The 22,262-nt window shown below is 39.2% G+C and overlaps 1 protein-coding gene across 1 annotated transcript in view; it reads right to left on the bottom strand.

The window, feature by feature from the left end:
• The window catches only part of GYPC (glycophorin C (Gerbich blood group)), a 63,382-nt gene that overhangs the window by 3,931 nt on the left and 37,189 nt on the right, over positions 1–22,262 (bottom strand). The window contains exon 2 of the mRNA XM_070951713.1: positions 7,157–7,207. Coding sequence (XP_070807814.1) covers positions 7,157–7,207 — 51 coding nt within the window. The remainder of the gene's footprint in view (positions 1–7,156; positions 7,208–22,262) is intronic.

Here is a 22,262-nt window from a genome sequence, read left to right as displayed (position 1 = left end):
TCCTGCCAATGGCTCATTTCATAACTCTGACTAAATACTTGACAGCTTATGGAGTGAATCAAAGTATCTTTAAAAAATCCTGGTGGGAAATCAGAGGCTGGTTGAGAACTTAAGAAACACTTAGTGAAATAAGCCATGTTACAATAGCAATAGCACTTAAACTTATATACCGCTTCATAATGCTTTACAGCTCTCTCTAACCGTTTTTCAGAGTCAGCATATTGCTCCCAACAATCTGGGTCCTCATTTTACCCATCCCGGAAGGAAGACTGAGTCAACCTTGAGCCTGGTGAGATTCGATCTGCTAAACTGCAGGCAGCCGGCAGGCAGCAGAAGTAGCCTGCAGTACTACAGTCTAACCACTGTGCCACCGCACCGTGGCACAAAAGGCAAAGATGGTCTTCCCCCTCAGATGCTGCTCAGCAACCAAGTTATTTTACTTCTGCCTATCCAACTAACCTGCATCCAAATTGATCTAGCACTTTTTATTTGGTTCACTGGCTGTGATGTGGTTCCCACATGTGGGCAGTTCAATTTTTGAAGCAAGTGTAGTATCAGGCTAGAAATAATAGGCCTGTGCGAAGTGGCCATGTTTCTTCTTCATAAGGTGCAGCAATTATGCAATGTGCTTCATTGCTTAACACTGTATTGTTTTGAAATCTCTTCTGGCACATTCAACCCACAGAAGCAATGTGAATCTAAGCACCATGGCAGCTTCACTTCACTTTTTAGAAGCAGGGGACACATTGCTTTGCAGTGTGCTTTGAAGTGTGCTTTGCTCAAAGCATCACTGGAGTGAAACATGCTTTCAAAAGGATTGCACAGCATAAATGTTGGGTTCTAAGACAATCTCTTTTTCCTGAGATCTCAAAACAAGCTCACAATAATTAACATTAGAACCTCTATTAAGAAATAATAATATAATAAATATAATAATATAATATAATATAATATAATATAATATAATATAATATAATATAATATAATATAATATAATATAATATAATTAATATAATATAATATAATATAATATAATATAATATAATATAATATAATATAATATAATATAATATAATAATATAGATATTGACTATATTAAAGTAATGTTGTTCAATTCACATAGAATTCATCGTTTTTCTTAAGGTTTACAGTGGACTCCTCAAACACAATAGGTTGCAATGCTCATTAGATCCTGCACAGGAATGTAGAACAACTCAGTTTTTTCCCCCGAGTGACTTGTAGAATGTTGAAATTAATATTTCAGAGGATAGAACGAAAGGGAAATACCGGTATTCCTCGACTTATTTATTGGTTCGATTTATATGCCTCAACTTACAACCACAATTGACCCCAGAATTTATGTTGCTAAGTGAGAAATTTGTTAAGTGAGTTTTGCCCCATTTTATGACTTTTCTTGCTATCTTAGTCAAGTCAATCACTGCAGTTGTTAAATTATTAACACAGTTGTTAAGTGAATCTGGCTTCCCCTTTGGCTTTGCTTGTCAGATGGTCACAAAAGGGCATGTGACCCCAGGACAGTGCAACCATCATAAATATGAACCAGTGGTCAAGCATCTGAGTGTAAATCATGTGACCATGGGGATGCTGCAATGGTCATAAGCGTGAAAAATGGCCAGTGCCATTGTAACTTCGAATGGCCACTAAATGAATTATTGTAAGTCAAAGACTACCTGTACATAGAACTACATTAAATTGAACTACCCTGAGCAATTAATTGCTGCAAACAACAAGCATCCACCCCGGATCACTCCAATGATGCCCTTGAAGTGATGTCCCGGTGCCTGGAGGCTGTATGGATCTGGATGGGGAGAAACAGACTCAGGCTCAACCCATCCAAGACCGAGTGGCTGTGGTTTCCGACGTCCTGATATAGTCAATTGGTGCCATCACTGACTATTGGGGGCGAGTCGTTGGCCCCCACGGAGAGGGCTCGCAACTTGGGTGATCTCCTGGACTCACGGCTGTCTTTAGAAGAGCATTTGACGGCTGTGGCCGGGAGGACTTTTTATCAGGTTCGCCTGATCTGCCAGTTGCATCCCTTTCTGGATCGGGACTCGTTATGTACGGTCACTCATGCCCTCGTCACTTCCCGCCTGGACTACTGCAATGCTCTCTACATAGGGCTCCCCTTGAGGAGCACCCGGAGGCTCCAGCTGGTCCAGAATGTGGCCGCGCGGGTGGTTACGGGAGCGACGTGGCACTCCCATGTGACTCCCCTCCTGCGCGAGCTGCACTGGCTCCCAGTGGTCTTCCGGGTGCGCTTCAAGGTTTTGGTTACCATGGCTTAGGACCGGGGTACCTACGAGACCGCCTTCTGCCACCAGTAGCCTCTCACCGACCAGTACACTCCCATAGAGAGGGTCTTCTCAGGGTGCCGTCGGTCAAACAATGTCGACTGGCGGCCCCCAGGGGGAGAGCTTTCTCTGTGGGGGCACCTGCCATCTGGAACGAGCTCTCCCCGGAGATACGGAGGATCCCGGATTTGCGCACTTTCCGCACGCCCTCAAAACATTCTTATTCCAGCAGGCTGGTCTGGCCTAACCTCTTTTAAATTGCTTTTAAATTTGTTTTATAAATTGGGGTGTTTTAAATTTGTTTTGGGCCAAAATATTTAATGTATTTTTAAATGGTTTTTTAACGTTTGTACTATGTGTATTTTATCTTTTGGCTGTTCACCGCCCTGAGTCCTTGGGAGTAGGGGGGTATATAAATTAATTAATTAATTAAATAAATAAATATCCGCATATGCATTTGAAACCAAAAGAGTCAAATCATTCACATTAACACATCAAATACTCCTTTTGGGAATAATTTGAGCAATCAACTTCAGTTATCATGACAAGGTGCTAATGGCATTAGAACTCAATTGCTGTAACATATTTCTGCCTTGGCAGTTTTCACCAGGGAACATTTTTTTTTAATTATAGACAGTTGTTCATCTTTGTCTCCTGTGACTTGTAGGGGAGAAGGATATAGCTGGAGGAAGAAGAAGAGGAGGCTTAACATTGTAGAGCTTTGGGATAATAACATCTGGGATCCTGTAAAACCAGAAACAAAATAGACCAGAAATTGACTGATGCATCCCTTTTTAGCAACTCAACAGCAGCAGGAGAGCTTGTCAAAAAATAGGTAGGAAGTTTTAAGGATTGGGGAAGACTGGAAGAAATGATTACATGCTACTTTTCTGTTCATCAGATGGGCTCAACAAACTATTGAATTATTGATCTCCAATTCCAATTTTCTTAAACATAATCTACTGCATGTCTGCCCCAAAGTAACCTGCATAGGACCATACAGCCATAGAAGTAATTATTTATGCCAGGTTTGATTTGGAGAGAAAATTTATTCCTAGTTTATTTGTGGTAGAGATAAATATCCTTTAAAATACTGCTGCAAGCACCTCAACATAAATAAGCTAGAAGTTTACATATTATTATGACACTGTTGCCTCTCTCTTGTTTCTCTTCCTTGGCAGCTTAGCTGTCTGAGATGTGGTGCATGTTGTATTCTGTCTCTTGACTGTTGAGACGAAAAACTGACTGCGACAAAAATATTTTTAACAATTTCACTGTTACTATTAAAGAGGCACATCAGAAAAATTCCTTCTGCCTAATAACAGGATGAATATTGATCCTGCTGGAAGGGGTTATCAGAGATGTGTTTTTTTTCTTTTGTTTGACATATATTGTAATTTCCTTTTCTTTTTTCCCTTTCTTTTTTCTATATTCAACTTTATTTATCTTTCTTCTTAACTCCTCCCTTCGTTTCCTTGGTTTTATAGCTTTTATAACCCTTAAAGGAAAAGTGGCTAATCAACTCTTTAGTCACATTCTAACCAAAATGAATAGGAGCCCTGGTGGCGCAGCAGACTAAAGCACTGTAATTAACATCAAGCTGTCTGCAATTACTGTAAGTTCAAATCTCACCAGGCTCAAGGTTGACTCAGCCTTCCATCCTTTCTAAGATAGGTAAAATGAGGACCCAGATTGTGGGGGCAATAAGCTGACTTTGTATAAATATACAAAAGTATGAAGACTATTGCTTAACGCATTGTAAGCCGCCCTGAGTCTTCGGAGAAGGGTGGCATATAAATCAAATTAAAAAAACAAACAAACACCAAAAAAACAAAATACTCTTCCATTAACAGTTCTCTTTCTTTTTTGAGATTATTATATAAGGTACAAAAAGGGACGCAGTGGCTCAGTGGCTAAAATCCTGAGCTTGTTGATCGAAAGGTTGGCAGTTCAGCAGTTTGAATCCCTAGTGCCGTGCAATGGGGTGAGCTCCTGTTACTTGTCCCAGCTTCTGCCAACCTACCAGTTCAAAAACACGTAAAAAATGCAAGTAGAAAAATAGGGACCACCTTTGGTGGGCAGGTAACAGCGTTCCGTACATCTTTGGCATTTAGTCATGCCAGCCACATGACCATGGAGACGTCTTTGGACAGCGCTGGCTCTTCGGCTTTGAAACGGAGATGAGCACCACCCCCTAGAGTCGGGAACAACTAGCACATATGTGCAAGGGGAAACTTTACCTTATATAAGGTACAAGTATAAACAGGTTTCTTCTATCTTTTTTTTTAAAATGCTTGGATTTCCACTATTTTAGGATTAAAAAAATAGGAATCTTTTTCGGTCCTCTATTTTTATTTGCTTTTTCTTCTTTCATTTCCCTGAAGCTTCATTACCACTGAGGATATGAGAGCCAGAAAACAACCAGAACAAGACAAACCACTTCCTTTTCTCAAAGAAGCACTTCCAGAAAAAAAGTTAATCAATTCTACAGTGGCTGGATTGGTACATTTCAGGGGAGGGGAAGAAAACACTGGATGATATTAGAAGATCCTGTTCCTGAACCACGGAGGTTTTCATAAAACTAGACTGAATGCTTTTCAGCAAAATGATTGCTTTTTTTCATTGCCACCTCCATCTTCTCTAGACCATTTTGCCTTTTTTTAAAAAAAACTTTTTCTCCAGCCAATTGTTTGTCTACATTGCCTTGTCCTTCTTTTATTGGCTTTGCTTTTCAGCTACAAGCATTTTTTTAAAAAAAAATCAGCAATCTTAATTTATTTTACACTACTGGCTGGTTTTCTCCAGCTCCCTTGTCTTGATTAAATGCCTTTTTCACATAACCTGTGTTTCTTAGTGAGATTCAGGGATGTAATAATCAAAATCTTTTCCAAATCTCTTTGTAGCTGTTCATTCTCTTGGTGAGGGCAGAAGCATGTATATTAAGACCAGGGGTGAAATGCTCCCGGTTGGCCTGGATCGCTCGATCCGGTAGCGACGGACATGGGTGGTTCGGAGAACCGGTAGCAAAAATCCCTGCGCCCTCCCGCCCCATGCCCAGCTGAGCCGCGTGATCATCAGAGGATGTTTTTTTTTTTTACTTTTAAATGCATTTTCTCTACAACCTCTTCGGCTGAAAAAATGCTTTTAAAAGTAAAAAAAAAAAAAGCCTCTGATGATCGCGCGGCTCAGCTGGGATCGTCAGAGGCTTTTCAAAGCATTTTTTTCTGCAACCCCTTCAGCCGAAGAGGTTGTAGGAAAAAAATGCCTTGAAAAGCCTCTGGCGATCGTCTTGCCTGATCGTCAGAGGCTTCTAAAAGCATTTTTTTCTGCAACCTCTTAAGGTTGTAGAAACAATGCTTTTAAAACTAAAAAAAAAAAAAAAGTTGGCCACGCCCACCGTCACATTACCCCCCCACACACACCAAACCACGCCCACAGAACTGGTAGTAACAAATTTTAGATTTCACCCCTGATTAAGACCCATATTGTTCCTTCCTATAATAAATGGCGTGCATTGAGGATCTCTTACATCTACATTCAAACAACCATTTGGTTACATTGATCACAAGATACTCATCATGTGATCATCTTCATCCTTACAGGGACTCTTCAAACACTGGTAGCCAAATGTTATTCTATACTGTGCCTCCTGGTTGTGAATGTAACGGAAAGTAGCACACAGGATATACACTGTGTAAAAATAAATATCCTGTGGAAGTCCTGCAAAGCTCCGTACACAGAGCATGACATAATACCTGTATCTTTCAGAGAGCTTAAGAGAAGAAGGGCTGAATATAGCATTCTGATTATGTTTCCAACAATGTTTTCTCTCTTGTTCATTCCATTACTTGCAACAAGTAATTTCAAAGGATCTTTGTTTCCTAATATCTCTACGGATAGATGATAGACAGGCAGGCAGACAGGCCGACAAACAAAGAGACAGACAGACAGATAGATATGGCATCCAAAACATTCCATTTTTCAAGGGGGTAGTTTGGCAAAATTTTGGGATATAAAATGTATCATGGGGTCTTAGTGAGCTTCTTTATTACAGTGGCATTTCTCAATTTGCTCTGTAGTAGTCTGAAACTCTAATTATTGCTCCTCTCTCTTTTTCATGTCTTCATGAATTTAACTATGGCCTGTACATTGGGAAATGTTCAGGGGTAAAATCCAGCAGGTTCTGACAGGTTCTGGAGAACCGGTAGCGAAATTTTGAGCAGTTTGGAGAACTGGTGGTGGAAATTTTGAGTAGTTCAGAGAAGCAGTAAATACCACCTCTGGCTGGCCCCAGAGTGGGGTGGGAATGAAGATTTTGCAATATCCTTCCCCCAGGAGTGGGGAGGGAATGGAGATTTTGCAGTATCCTTCCCCTGCCACGCCCACCATGCCACACCATGCCCACCAAGCCACGCCCACAGAACTGGTAGTAAAAAAATTTGGATTTCACCACTGGAAATGTTCATATAGATGTAACAGAAAACTAGAGAATTTATCTTTCACCTCCATACCTGCTTTCTGCTTTATGTGGAAGCTCCCAATATCATACAAGGAGATAGTTTTGTGGAACCAGGTGTCTATTTTACCCTTTTTCCTATAATGTGGGGACAGTAGCAGGGTTCGGTGATAAGGTTATAGACAGGGGCATGCGACTGCACTCATACCCCACTCTATTGATAGAACTACATAGCAATACACTATTAATTTTTCTTAGGGAAAAAAACTCTCATTCAGTGGAGAATACTTTTTATTTTGGTTAAGGATCGAAAATCATGTTTCACTTCTTCCAAAAATCTGTTTGATGAAATATAGTCTTTGTTCGAGTAATATTGTATTCTTACCTCCAATGACTGCAATATCTGTGCCTGTTGGAGAGCTTCCAATATTTGCACCTAGAAATAAAATACACAAAATTTAATTAGACAGGAGATTTCAAGTAATAAATAATCACAGCTACTCTACACAGAATAGAGCAAGGATTTCTTTTACCCCTTTCTTTCAGGTTTTTCCTGTGAACTTTATTAAAAACATTGAAGTTGTACAATATTATATCATATGGAGAGGAAAAAAATACTACTATATTTAAGCAGTAACCCTGCAACCCAAGAAAACAATTTTTTGAACAATCACTTTGCAACTCAAGAAGACTCCTATGAAATATTACAAAACTTTGCTGGGGGGGGGGAATGTGCAGGCAATTATGTCTGAAAAGGAAGACAATCTAAGAGAGACAGCATTTTAATACCAATATTTTCCTGGTAACTTTAGTTTTTGGCATTTTGAGTCCCCTCCACCCCTCTATTGTAATTTTGGAGGACTGAAACACAGTGGTGGGGAAATGGTATATGGCCCTTAGTCTCTGTGTTGCTGACCTATGATTTATAGCCATAATGGCGAACCTGTGGCATGCGTGCCCAAAGTGGCACACGTGCCCAAAGTGGCACACAAAGCCATGTCGCCCAGCACACGCGGCCTTGCCTGTTTGTCTTCTGGGTTTCTGGCGCACATGCACATGTGACAATCAGCTGTCCTTTGCACATGAAGCAGTGCCGAAAACTGGCATGTGCATGCACGCCAGCCAGCTGATTGTCAGGTTTGCATATGTGCCAGAACCTGGAAGTTCAGCTTTTCCAGAGCGCAGCCTTGATGAGGGCATGTGCGTGCAACATTTCCATGTGACCTTTTCAGCACTGAGAATCAGTTCGTCATCACTGATTTATAGTATCTATAGATTCTATACACTAAAGGAGAAGAAGGCACTTATCTGAGAAAGAAGAAAGCATGCCCCACACCCCAAATTCTTGAAGGTATTTCTAACAGCAATCGAATTGCTAGCTTTATTTCTCACATAATGACATAATGACAGGAATGTTGAATACAGAGAATAGAGGCAGCTTCCACAATGCACAATTCCTGAAGGGCTGTGAAGACTGGCAAGAAGGAAGTGGCAGAGAAAGTAGGGTTGAATGGGAATTCATTCTGTATTGCCTTGTGCATACTTCTAGGCACTTGGAGCGAAGGTGAACTTCTAAATTGGGCATATGTTAAGGAAGCCTCTTGAGACCTTTCCTTCACCACAGCTTTCCAATTCCCTATTCAAGTTTTGCTTATTAGCAGAGCACTCGCACTTGTGAGATCCCCTCAGTTTGAAATGAAACCGTCCAACTACAGATATGCCGTCTTCAATTGAACAATCCTCCCTCAATTGATTGTGGAAAAGCAATGAAGAAGATGCATATCTGGGTCATTTGATACAAGCAGCTCCAGAGGCTCAGCTTCTTCTTTGTCTTCATTTTACACCAGAGGAGCATTTGGCTCTCAGAACCCCAATTATACTCTCTACTGGATTATAATAATAATGCCAGAGTAGATAATTTCACAATTTTCAAAGCATATGAAAAATCCAAGTATGGACCTTTTAAGAATCTGTGATAAGAAATTGGTTTCAGAGAGTTATTAGTGCCTAAAAAAAATAAAGCATGAAATCTCAACCTTAATTATAGTTTTCACGGGGAAGGGGAAAACCCAAACTAATGAAAAGCAAAAAGCCTTTGCAGCAAAGGAGGGGAGAAAATTTCAGACAATCCCCTTTTTCTTTCCTATCTCACACAGTAATAGGATACTTAATGCATCAGTAAATTGAGAGTCTTTCATTCCTTTAGACCTCCCTTTTTCTTTTTGCTGTGATAGCCGCAATTAAAATTCCTTTACTTGAAGAAAGCTGTATTTGAAAAATGGGATCACTGCCACGGTTGCAACTAGAACTACAGATACCTTTTGATGAAAGCTTCTTGAATCCTGTGCAACAGGGGCAAGCAATCTGCTAGGGCCAGAGGCCTCTCATTGGCGCACTCACAAAAGACTGTCATTGGGGGTCACTGTTCAAAAACAGATGTCATGTTGAGTATCACAAAATGTCCATTTATTAGAAAGCTAACTTTCTGGAGATATTGATATTGATACTGGAGAGGAGGGGAAAAAGCAAACCGAAGCATTAATCCTTAGATCTTCTTGGGATTCTGTCTGAATAGAAAGTCAGTTTCAGTCTAATGGTTATGTGATGACCCAGGACAAGGCACTAAGGTCACACAGCCAGCTGAGAAGTCAAAGTCCCCTTAAATGCTCCAAATTTTCCCCCAAACACTCCCACGTTCTTCCCAAATCCCAGAGCAAAGCACACACACATACACATGGCAGCCTCTGGCTGCGCCCAGTCCAGCAATTCAAAAGAACAGGGAAATGAGTCCATGAAACAAGGAACAAACAATGAGTCCATGAAGTCAGGAACAAAGCACTGAGTCCACAAAGCAAGGAAGAAGCAAGCAGTCCTGCAAACTCCAAATGTCTTCAAACTCTATAAATTCAGTGTTTCTTCCTGACAAATGCCCCTCCCCACAGCGTCTCCTTAAATCTCAGTCCCCATGTGTGCCTTGTGAAGCAGGACAGGGTGCTCTCTTCCCGAGTCATTGGGTCGGCCTGCACTGTTCTCACCTTCTCTCTACTCTCTGTGCTCAGAGATCAGGAAGGGGCAGTCCTTGCTCATTGCTTGAGCTACGTCTCTCCTCATTTCCACTGCTTACCCTCATCCTGCCCCGGTTCCTCCCTGCTAACAAGCCATCCCTATCCTGAGGGGCCCTAGGCTGCCTTGTCCTGCTCCTCCCCACATTCCTCTGAAGCCAACAAAGCCGGCTCCAGCGCCAGCTCATCCTCCTCCGTAGATTCAGACTCCGACGGGTCCATGACAGGTTAAGATGCTGGCCTAGAAACCAGAAGACTGTGAGTTCTAGTCCCACCTTAGTCCTGAAAGCCGGCTGGGTGACTTTGGGCGAATCACTCCCTCTCAACCCAACCCATCTCACAAGGTTATTGTTATGGTGAAAAAAAGGAGGAAGGAGTATTTAATTAGGTTCACTGCCTTGAGTTATTTATAAAAATAATAAAGGCAGGATATAAATAAATACATTAAATAAATAAAGCAGCTATTTCTTCTGCAGTTGTTGATGTAAAAAAATAAATAAAATTTTAAAAAGGTACATTTTTGAATTGCTCATCTCCCTCAAAGAAGGACTCTTTTTCTCCTATTATTCTGTTCTCCCTGATTAACACGGGAAGCAGCTTCCTAGTTGGTAGTTGCCTAAAGAACTAAATCCAACAAATGGAAATAACAGAGAGGTGGTTTTCTGCTAAAGGTTGAAAGGTTCTTATGAGCTATTAGAAAATGGAATAGATGAACTTAAATTACCGAATGATGGGCTCTCCTATTGGACAGCTAAATTGGCTGCTTTATGAGAGATGAAAAGGAGTCCAGGGAGATTATTTTTATGAGAATTATAGCAGAACACTTCATTCTCTCCCTCCCCTAAGTAGAGGCCGGTGTTTATGTAACATGTGTCCATATAAAAACATGCATGGAATTTGGCCCATCAATTATGCTTTGCATGTAATATCATAACGGAAAGTATGTTTTCCAACTACTGACTTGTTTTGTGTAACAAACGGCCAGCTTTTGCTCCAACCTATTGATTGCTTAAGATTTTGAATTCTGGCAACACAGCTACCTTTACAATAACAGCTGCCCAATCTACACAACAAAAAGAGGACGGTGGGAAGCAAAACAAAACCCCCGTTTCTTAAAGTAAATGTAGTATGTCGGTATTTGGAAAATGTAAGCTTAAGTGATAAAATACATTTCTTACACTGTTGGAATCTGCTTTCACTTTTTTGTATGGTTTTGTTCTTTCAATACCTGACCTTCATTAGAAAACACTAATTTAATTCCATTGTACAGTTTTAATTCTCAAACTATACACTTATAGTGACAAAGAGATTACCAAGGACCACTTTTCCTAATTATATTCCAGGAGCATAGCAAAGATGTTTTGAATGAAGAGGTAAAAGCATACTTCACAAACATAATGACCATGAGGTATTTGGTTTTGTGATGCTAGAAGACACGATTGGCTGCACACTCAATGGCAAACTCAGATTAGATTTGGCATCTTGTGTGAAATGACCTAAGGGAAGTTTATTTAGAGGAGAAAGCCTGAAAACCCTCTATTACACATTTATGTAATATTTTCACCCAATATTACAGATATTTGTTGAAACTACCTGTTAAGCTCAATAGGTTAACCCTTCATCAATTACCGGTACTTGTTTGAACACTTGTACTGAATTTGATCCCCACATTAATAATTGGAGCAATACCAGCAACTTCACAATTCTCCTAGAAGAGCCCATTGCTCTAGGGCTGTGATGGTGAACCTATGGCACACATGCCACAGGTAGCAAGCAGCGCCATCGCCCCAGTTTAGCTCCGCCGCGCATGACAGCATGCATCCCACGGGCCAGCTGGTCGGGTCTCTGCCGTGCATGTGGGGGGCATGCAGGTCGTGCACATGTGGGGCAGGGCGCATCCGGGGGGGCACGCGTGCATGTGCAGAGTGCATGCGCAGGGGGTGTGCACCAGGGGTGGGTTCTTACCTTTACTACCGGTTCGCAACGGGGCTGTGTGCGCACGTGAGCAAAGCTCACGCGACATCGAGGTCAGTGGGCAGAGCCTCCCGCCGGTTTTACTACCAGTTCTATAGAACCGGTGCGAACCGGGGACAACCCACCACTGGTGTGCACGCATTTCATTTTGGGGGTTTGGGGACATGTGTGCATATCCACGTGTGCTTATTCGCACACGCTCACTGGGCACTCGGTCCAGAAAAGGTTAGCCAGCACTGCCCTAGGGATTCCAAAACTAATACTTAACAATAGTCCTTGATTACAAACATTTCCTTAACAATGGTTTGAATTACCAATTGTCTGGGGGGTGGGGGAGGAACATACCTACAATCTAAATTAGAACTTAGAACTATTACATTATCTCCAATCATATGATCACAACGCAGATGCTTGGCAACCAGTTTACATTTATGACCGGTTATGTCATATCACAGTCATGATTTGCAATGTGTTTTTGCTTTCAAAAAATGCTATTGGGGAAGTTGGATTCAGACCTGCGACTGTGTGACTTGCATCATGGCTGAGGTAAAAATGGTTGTTATAATCAGGTCTGGTCACATGTTGATTGGAAATTTGGGTCCCAACTATGGCCGTAAATTGAAGATTACCTGTATGGTTCTTTAAGAAACATACTTATCTGTCAGTTGGAATAGTAGACAGAACAATACAATGTTTGTATGTATGCCAAATAATAGGAATAATTATAATTATTACAATTATTATGATAAGGAGAAGTTTAGAGGGGGCAACTGAAACACACCAATAATTTAGGTGACTTTAACGATGTTTTCTTAAAAAGATGAAATTAAAGGGGATGAGGAAAAAGCTGTGAAACATCCTAGCTGCCCTATAATCAAAACATTAAAGGCCTGGCATTCATCATTTAGATTAGATCTCAAATTGCATTCAGATGCAAATATTTAATTGCATTTGTACCAAGTAAAATTATAGATCCTGGATATTTGTGGACTGTTTCTCCATAAAAGCAACAGAGTTAAACTGTGAGAAGTTTAATGAATTAAATTCATTATGTTAATGCACTCCCTACAATCTAAGCAACCTACCTTTGGCATTAAAATACACTGAAATTGCCCCAAGTTTATTCCTGCTGCCTGCAATACAACAATGGGTTTGTCTAAAAATAAAAGAGGAGGTTAATTAACCTAGGGATTAAGAGTTTTCTTAATGCATTCTAAAATCAAAGGAAAAAAAAAACAGTATTTGCTTTCTGCAGTGGCACTGTTATCCATGCAATACCATTACTTACTGATCCAGGCGAGAGGATGCACTTTGGTACATAGTTCAAGAGCACAGAAGCTCTTTTGTTTAGATGACAATAGGGAAAAATATTGAGGTCAGGAAAACAACATCAAAACAGTAGTTTCTTGTTTACATCTCATACTTATACATACCAACCCTGATGAAACCCAGTGACTTTCAATACTCTTCCTTGTTTGATTGGCCTTAGCATGCTATAAAGCATCATAAACGGGTCCAAGGATGTGTTCTTCCATGAGTACCCAAGTGAAGCATTCAAATCCAAGATTTGGAAGACACTGTCAGTTTTGCTGGCTGAGGAATTTTGGGAGTTGAAGTCCACAGGTCTTAAAGTTGCCACGGTTGGAGACCCCAGGTGTAAACGGCTAAATTCAAATGCAATTCTCATTGTGAACCCCTTCTTTCAGATGTTGCAAGTTCTAAATCAAATCAGCAAGGCAGTGGTATATAAATGGGAGAAGTTGCTTTGGATAAAATGAAAGCAGCAACAGGAGACACTGGTAGGTATGAGGAAAGAGAGGAGTAGAAGACTATAGAGGGAAATTTATTCCTTAAAAAAAAAAATCCAGGAAAAAAGACTTCTGATATATTGCCAAAGACTTCTTTTTGATTGTTATCTTGCAGTAAATAATATTGATGTATGTAGTGATAAAATATTTTCTGTAAGCAAAAAAGCCCTGGAAATATGGGCTGCATATTTGACTTCTAACACCTTCCTTACCTTTTTCCTCTTAATTTCATTTCTAGATGTATTCTGATGACTTAGTAAAACTTATAAGGCAAAAATGTAATTGTTCCTTTGACTGCAATTCACTTAGTTTCTTTTATATCACATCATACTTTCTATATCCTTGAACTATGCAACAGAATGCAAAGAGGAAATGTGGATATCTTGCATTTATTTTATTTTCTCTTCTTTTGAAATACCATGATTTCAGTATACCATGGATTTTCAAATGATGCCTTTTGGTGCCAACCACATGGCTTTAGCTTTCTGTTGGGAGATCAGAGAAACAAATTTGTTTGACATTAATGGAAAATGTGTTGTAAGTGCAAAATGGGCGCACTCACATGACCTTTCACTTTATTCAGCTAAAATGTAGGATCAATTTATCTCCACCAGCATAAAAAAAATGGAAATTTTCCCTCTGGATACAATAAGATCTCTTTGATAGTGGCTTCTAGGTTTTTTTTTTTAGGAGTTATTCTGCCTAATGCTTCAAATTGAACATTCTTTCTGGAACCTGCAGTTACGAAAAGCAGACCCTGCTAGTTACTAACCTACACATCTGCTACTAACCTAGATATCTGAGAATACAAAAGCAAATCTTGACAAAGTTATAACTAATTGATTAAAGTATGGGGGAGAAATACTTAAACATGCAGATTAAGATTACAGCAGACAGCATCAATCCAATTTCTCCTAGGGAATGAAAAACTATTTGCAATTATCATGTTTCCTTAACAATATTTTGGTGCATCTACTGTATACATAGAAACCCCAGCAGCTATAACTTCTTCCAACTATCTTGGCCATTAACCATTTTATCAGATTCATTTGAAGCATTCTCTCCCATCTATTCCTATTTTGTTACTGCTGCTGCATACCCTTCTCATGTTGTTGTTAGTTGGGAAATTGTGCTCGACCCATTGCAACCCCATGGACAACGTTCCTCCAGGCCTTCCTGTCCTCTACCATACCCCAGAGTCCATTTAAGCTCACACCGACTGCTTCAGTGACTCCATCCAGCCACCTCGTTCTCTGTCGTCCCTTTCTTCTTCTGCCCACAATCTTTCCCAGCATTAGGCTCTTCTCCAGTGAGTCCTTCCTTCTCATTAGGTGGCCAAAGTATTTGAATTTCATCTTCAGGATCTGGCCTTCTAAAGGGCAGTTAGGGTTGATCTCCTCTAGGACTGACTGGTTTGATCGTCTTGCAGTCCAAGGGACTCGCAGGAGTCTTCTCCAGCACCATAGTTCAAAGGCCTCAATTCTTTGGCGCTCAGCCTTTCTTATGGTCCAACTTTCACAGCCATACATTGCAACTGGGAAAACCATACCCTTGACTATACACACTTTTTTTTTTTATTGCAAAAGTTTTACAATTAGATTTTCACCCCTTTTTTCACCCCCCCCACCTCCCTCCCCAAACCCTCCCTAACCCTCCCTAACCCTCCCCCCCCAGACTTCCCTATTATATACTCATAACTAATAACACTAGTAAACAAGCTTAAACCCATCCCTCCCCCTGTATAATTTTTCCTCTTTATCTCTTTACATTAAAATATTTCTAATACATTAAAATATTTCTAATACATTATTTTCAAATAAAAGCTATTTGATACTTTCTAGTTTGGTATTTGTTCTGAACATATTCTATCCACCTTTTCCATTCCCATTCATAAGTCTCTTGTGAACAGTCTTTTAAATATGCTGAAATCTTCGCCATCTCAGCAAAACTGGCCATCTTCAAAGTCCATTCCTCGATAGTGGGTAAAGCTTCATTCTTCCAATATTTACCTATCAACAATCTTGCTGCTGTTATCATATACAATATCAGTTTTATCTCACCCCGTGTAAAACCCTTAACTATACCCAATAAAAACAACTGTGGAGAAAATTGAATTTTTTTCCTCAAAACATTCTGCATGACCCACCAAATTTTTATCCAAAAAGCCTTAACTTTCCTACAGGTCCACCAAACATGATAGTACGTAGCATCCAAACATTCGCATCTCCAACATTTTGGCTGAACATTAGGGTACATACATGACAACTTTTTAGGATCTAAATGCCATCTATAAAACATTTTATAAAAATTTTCTCTCAGGTTTTGCGACTGTGTAAATTTAACATTCTGAACCCAAATTTTTTCCCATGTTTCCAGCATCACTGGTTCTTCAAAATTCTGTGCCCACTTAATCATACAGTCTTTAACTAATTCAGTTTCTGAATCTCTTTCTAGCAAAACATTATAAAGCCTTTTAATATGCATTGGACCTTTCTCTCTTATATGTCTAACCAATTCTTCCTCATGCAACATAATACCAGTTTTTTGGTCCTCTTTCCATCTCAGTTGTAATTGATTATATTGTAACCAAGTTAGATTAAGCCCTTCATCCAACAGTGTCTGTAATGTCTTCAGCTGCCATCTGCCCGCATCTGTAAAAAGAACCTCTTTGTATAAAAACCCCCCGAGTGACATTATATTTGTATTCCACAAAGTATGACCAAGATCCAGCCATAGCGGTATTTTATAATCCCATTTGAGTCGGTGCTTCTTCCAAACTCTCATCAAAGAGTCTCTAAGTATATGACTTTTAAATACTTTATCAACTTTGTCATCGTAGAATAAGTAGGCATGCCATCCAAATTCAAGGTCAAAACTTTCTGCTTTCAATATTCCAGTCTTTTTACTTCCAAACCAATCACTTGTTAAAGTTAAAGCTGCTGCATCATAATATAACTGTAGGTTTGGGAGTTTAAGACCTCCTCTTTCTGGAACATCTTGCATAATTTTCAATTTCACTCTCGGCTTCTTCTCGTTCCAGACAAACTTATTCACACCAGACTGCCAGACTTTCAGTTGTTTATCACTTTTAAGCACCGGAATCATTTGAAACAAAAACAGAAATCTTGGCAAAATGTTCATCTTAACTGCTGCTATTCTTCCAAGTAGAGACAGTTGCAGCTTTTTCCAAGTCTCCATGTCCTTCTGAACCTCTCGCCACAACACCTCATAATTATTTTGAAACAATTTCATGTTTGATTCTGCAACCTGAACTCCAAGATATTTTACCTTAGGTACAATTTCAAAACCTGCCCTCCTTTCAAGCTCATGTTTACGATCTTGTGTCATATTTTTAACTATCATTTTAGTCTTTTTTGAATTCAGTCTAAAACCTGAAACTCTACCATAGTCTTGTATAATGTCGTTCATCAGGATTGTTGATTCCATTGGTTGTGATAGGGTAACGACCAGATCATCTGCAAATGCCTTTATTCTATAATCCTCTTGCCTTATCATTATGCCTTTCAAAATTTTAGAGTCCCGTATTGTATTTAACAAGACTTCCAATGTTAAAATAAATAAAAGTGGGGACAACGGACATCCCTGTCTTGTTCCTTTTTCAATTTTAAACTCTGTCGTCAAACTTCCATTAATAATAATCTGTGCTTTTTGCTCTTGATAAATTGCTGCAATCGCCTGTATAAATTGATCCCCAAAGTTCATCTTTTTTAAAGTCTTTAGTAGAAAATTCCAATCCACTCTATCAAAGGCCTTCTCTGCATCCAAGAAAACCAGCACTGCAGGAATCTGTTTATTCTTATCAAGATATTCCAATAAGTCTATTACTTGCCTTACATTGTCCTTCATATATCTACCCTCAATAAATCCCGCTTGGTCCTCATGAATCACCTTTTGGATTACTGGCATCAACCTGTTGGCTAATACCTTCGCATAAATTTTATAGTCTGTATTCAAAAGAGATATTGGTCTATAATTCTCTGGTTTTTTAGGACCAACTTGTTCTTTTGGTATCAAAGATATATAAGCAGTTGTCCAAGATGGGGGTATTTTACCCCCTTGTTGAATATTGCAAAATAAATCTCTAAGTTGTCCCACCATTTCAGCTTGTAAAGTTTTATAGTACACTGCAGTCAAACCATCCGTGCCAGGAGCTTTGGCTGTTTTTAGCTGTTTAATTGCTGCTGTTATCTCCTCCTCTGTTATAGGATAATTCATTCTTTCCTTTTGTTGATCGGTAATTTTTGTAACTCTCTTATCATTTAAATATTTTTCTATAAGTCCATTCTGCACCTCTTCTTTGGCATATAATTTAGTATAATAGTCCACAAAAGCTTCTTTAATTAATTTTTGTTGAAAGATTTCTTTCCCTCCAATATCAATACGATCGATAATCCGTGCACTTTGTTTTTTCCTCAATGTGTAAGCCAACCATCTGCCCGGTTTATTAGCGTTGCAAAATGTGTTATGCTTCGCGTATTGTAGGCTTGTTGCAACTTGTTCCGCCATAAGCATTTGAAATTGATCTTTCAAAAGTTTTATAGCACTTCGTATTCTTTCATCTGATGGGTTTTTAATAAGTAACTGTTCTTTATTCTTTATTTCCATTTCCAACTCAGATCTTTTCTTTTGTCGGAGCAGTCTATGTTTAGAATTCATATAGATAAGTACCCCTCTCATATAGGCTTTACTTGCGTCCCAAACAATTTCAATTGGGGTACCTTTATTCAAATTTATTTCAAAAAATTCTTTCAAATGCTTTTTAAGTTCTATTGTATTTTTTTCATATCTAAACAAGTTCTCATTTAATCTCCAAGAACGTCTCTCAACCTTATCCATCTCAATTTCTATCCATACAGGGCTATGGTCAGTCAAAGTTCTTGGAAAAATCTTTGTTCTTTTTGTCTTAACAAGTAGATCATTTGACAACAGAATAAAATCAATCCTAGAAAAGGATCTATGTCTATCAGAAAAGAAAGTGTAATCCAATTCATTTGGATTATGTATTCTCCAAACATCTTTTAGTTCCATATCTTCTTTCATATCAAAAAAAGTCTGTGGTAGTCTAATTCTAGACTTTGCCAAGCTCTTTTTATCTAGTTTAGAATCAATTACTCCATTCCAGTCTCCCATAATTAAAATAGATCTATAGTCCCATTGCAATATTTTAGTATGTAACATCTTATAAAAATAGTCCTGTTGTTGGTTGGGAGCATAAATTCCAATCAAAAGAATTTGTCCATTTGCTGTAAGCAATTCAATTGCTACAAACCTACCATCTTGATCTGCTTCTATAACTTTCGCTGTTAATTTTTTATTTACATAAATAACCACACCATTCTTTTTCTGCGAAGTTGAAGATATATAATGTACTCCTAGTTTTGGATTTATCAAATATTTTTGATCTTGAATTGTGATATGCGTTTCTTGTAAACATATTATATCATTATTAAATTGTTTCAAATATGTAAATAATTTCTTCCTTTTCTGTGCTGAATTCAACCCATTAACATTCCAAGATAGACATTTAAAGGTCATCAGCCTCTTTCTGTAACGCAGAGCAAAATATTTGAAGTTCATCCGAGAGCTTCGATCTCGCTCCTCCCATAGCGCCACTCTCTTGTACGGTACTCTTAACTGCCTTCTTGTCTTGTCTTTCCTGTTGTTGTTGTTGCTTTTGTTTAAGTAGCTTGGATTGAGCTCTAGTTATACGTTGATCTTTAACTTCAGTCAACTGAATCAAATCCAGAATTGGAGAAGAATCCAGCAAGGGCTCACTCAGAAAACCTCCTTCTGCACCTTGCACTATTTCTAATTCCTGCTTAGACTGTTCTTTCAATTGCCTCTCTTCACTCTCCTTAATCTCCAAAACTGTAGATGTACGTGGAGATGGTGTTCTTTCCTTAAGAATAGTACTATAAAAGTGTTGTGCCTTCTCCACGGTATTCAATCGATATCCTTCTCCCTTATATCTAAAAATTATCCCAGCTGGTGCGTCCCACCGGAAGGGTATCTGTAAATTTTTCAATTCCTTAACAAGAAAACCAAATTCTTTTCTAGCTTTCAGCATTTTGGGAGGTAGTTCTTTAAAAATTTCAAGTCGTGAACCCCCCACTTGTACAGAGGTGTGAAAAGATTTTTGCAGGATATCATTTCTAATTTCTCTATCAGTAAAGTATATGACCACATCTCTGGGCAGTTGTCTTTGTCTGGCCACCCAAGAGTTCACTCTGTATATTTTATCTATTTTATGAAATACCAAATCAGGATTAACTTGTAAAATCTTAGCCAAGGCTTCAGAGCAAACTTGTCTCAAATCCTGTCTCTCCTCCTCTCGAATTCCCCGAAGCCGTATGGCGAATTCCATCGCCCGGAATTGTATCATAACAATCTCATCTTCAATTCTCTGCATTTTATTGTCAACCTCATCAATTTTATAATCATTGTCTTTCATTTTAACATTAACTTCTGATTTAAATTCTTCAACTTTAAAATCAACTGTCCCAATAAATTTTGCCAGGCCAGACGCCACTTCTGAAATTTTTTTGGTCACCTTATTTTGATTCTGTTTCACCATGTCTTTAACTTCATTAATTTCCTGCATAAATTCCTGATGTGATTTTTGAAGTTTATCATCTATCTCCTGTTGAGATTTTTGAAATTTATCATCCAAAGTTTTAGAAATAAATTCTTTTAAATCTCCCACATCAAATTCTTTTTTCTGAGTTTGTAACTGTTGAGCAGGGGGAAGTTGCGTTTCATGTTTGTGTGTGGGGGATCCCCCCCCTAATGCCTTCCCTTCCTGCTTCTTTGAAGCCATCCTGGCTCGTGATCTAGTTTTTCTAAAGAGAGAAGTTCCTTTTCCTTTCCCTCCTGCACAAAGACTTCTAAAAAAGTCCCCCAGATTTGTTCAATTAAAAGCTGAGGTAGAGCAAAGTCCAATATTAGAAAGGGAGAAATTTTTCACTTGCTTCTCTAACAAACAAGGCAACTTTGCAACAACTTGAAGACTTGTAACACAGAATAACTTCACCAATCCACACTCATTGGCTCGTTAACTTTAAGGCTAAGCGCCATGTTTTTTCCCAAAGCACTTTCACTCACTCAAATGTCTCAGTTTAAAAATCAGCAAAGCGCTAATACTTGCGTCTCCAAATTTGAGGGTTCCGATAGGTTCGCTGTTTGTTAAAACTTATTCTTTTCAAATTACGTTTCCTGCAGCCAGCTTGTTTTGCGAGAGCAAAGTCGTCCCACGTCGCCCGGAGTTTCCGCAGGTTGGGAGGGAGCCTCGCCCGTTCTCACCCCAGAAACAGTTCCCTGGGGGACAACGGGGGCTCAACCTGTGCCCTGCGATCTCTACTTCTTCAATCCTTGGGATTTTGAAGCTTTCAAGCCGCTTCTGAGTAGCGAAGCGGCTCTACGGGCGGCGGGGCTGGCGGAGCTCCGAAAGGCACCGCCGTCGCCGAAGGCAGAGAAACCGGAAGTCCGACTATACACACTTTTGTTGACAGGGTGATGTCTCTGCTTTTTAGTATGCTGTTTAGATTTGCCATAGCTTTCCTTCCCAGGAGCAAGCGTCTTTTAATTTCTTGGCTGCAGTCCCCATCTGCAATGATCTTGGAGCCCAGGAAATAAAATCTGTCACTACCTGCATTTCTTCCCCATCTATTTGCCAGGAATTGAGAGGACCAGATGCCATGATCTTAATTTTCTTAATTTTGAGTTTCAAGACAACTTTTGTACTCTCCTTCTTCACCCACATCAAGAGGCTCTTTAGTTCCTCTTCGCTTTCTGCCATTAGAGTGGTATCATCTGCATATCTGAGGTTGTTGATATTTCTCCTGGCAATCTTAATTCCCACTTTTGATTCATCTAGCTCCACCTTTCTCATGATATGCTCTGCATGTAAGTTAAATAGGCAGGGCAACAGTATATCCTTCTCATGTAAGATTCCCCAATTGCTAGGACTCTTTTCTCTATCTGACTCATTTCTAATTCAAGTCTTTACAAATTATGAATTATAAGTAACATTTTGCATCCTATTGCAACCACCTTACTGTCTTGTTGAGAAAATGTTGAGGCAACCTGACTTGGTATTCTTTCATTCATTCACTGGGGACTATATTTAGCAGGACGCATAGAAGTGGATAGAACCAAGCCCAAATAATGTACATCGAAGGAAATGATTTCCAAAACAACTAGTAAAATGTGTTAGTCAGGTTATATGCTCCCTTGCAAAGCCTGCACATCTGTGCAATATACTCGCTTTTCTTTCTTTTGAACAGTATCAATCTTCCAATTAGAAAAAAGTGGTGCAGATATTTGCTTTATTATCTCTATTCCTAATCAGTGGAATAGAAGATACAAAGAGATGATGCCTCTCAGGCTTCATCTCCCACAAGTAAATTACGCCTTGTTAAAAATGATTACCAAATCGCAAATGATACTTTATGATACCAAAATAATTAGTAGAAAAACTAGGTGTAGAGCAGTAGCGTAGAAAGAACTGGAAAATATTAAAAATCATAATGGGAGAATGTCACTGGATTGGTCGCCACAACCATACACACACACACACAAATAAACAAACAGATACAAACACAATATGATATTCTAAAAATTGGCACTG

The sequence above is a fragment of the Pituophis catenifer genome, unplaced genomic scaffold (assembly GCF_029215685.1).
Source record: "Pituophis catenifer annectens isolate HBS135680 unplaced genomic scaffold, rPitCat1.0.hap2 SCAF_1, whole genome shotgun sequence".
NCBI classification, from domain to species: Eukaryota; Metazoa; Chordata; class Lepidosauria; order Squamata; family Colubridae; genus Pituophis; species Pituophis catenifer.
The sequence above is the reverse complement of the archived record's forward strand: the minus strand, read 5'-3'. Positions and strand labels throughout refer to the sequence as shown.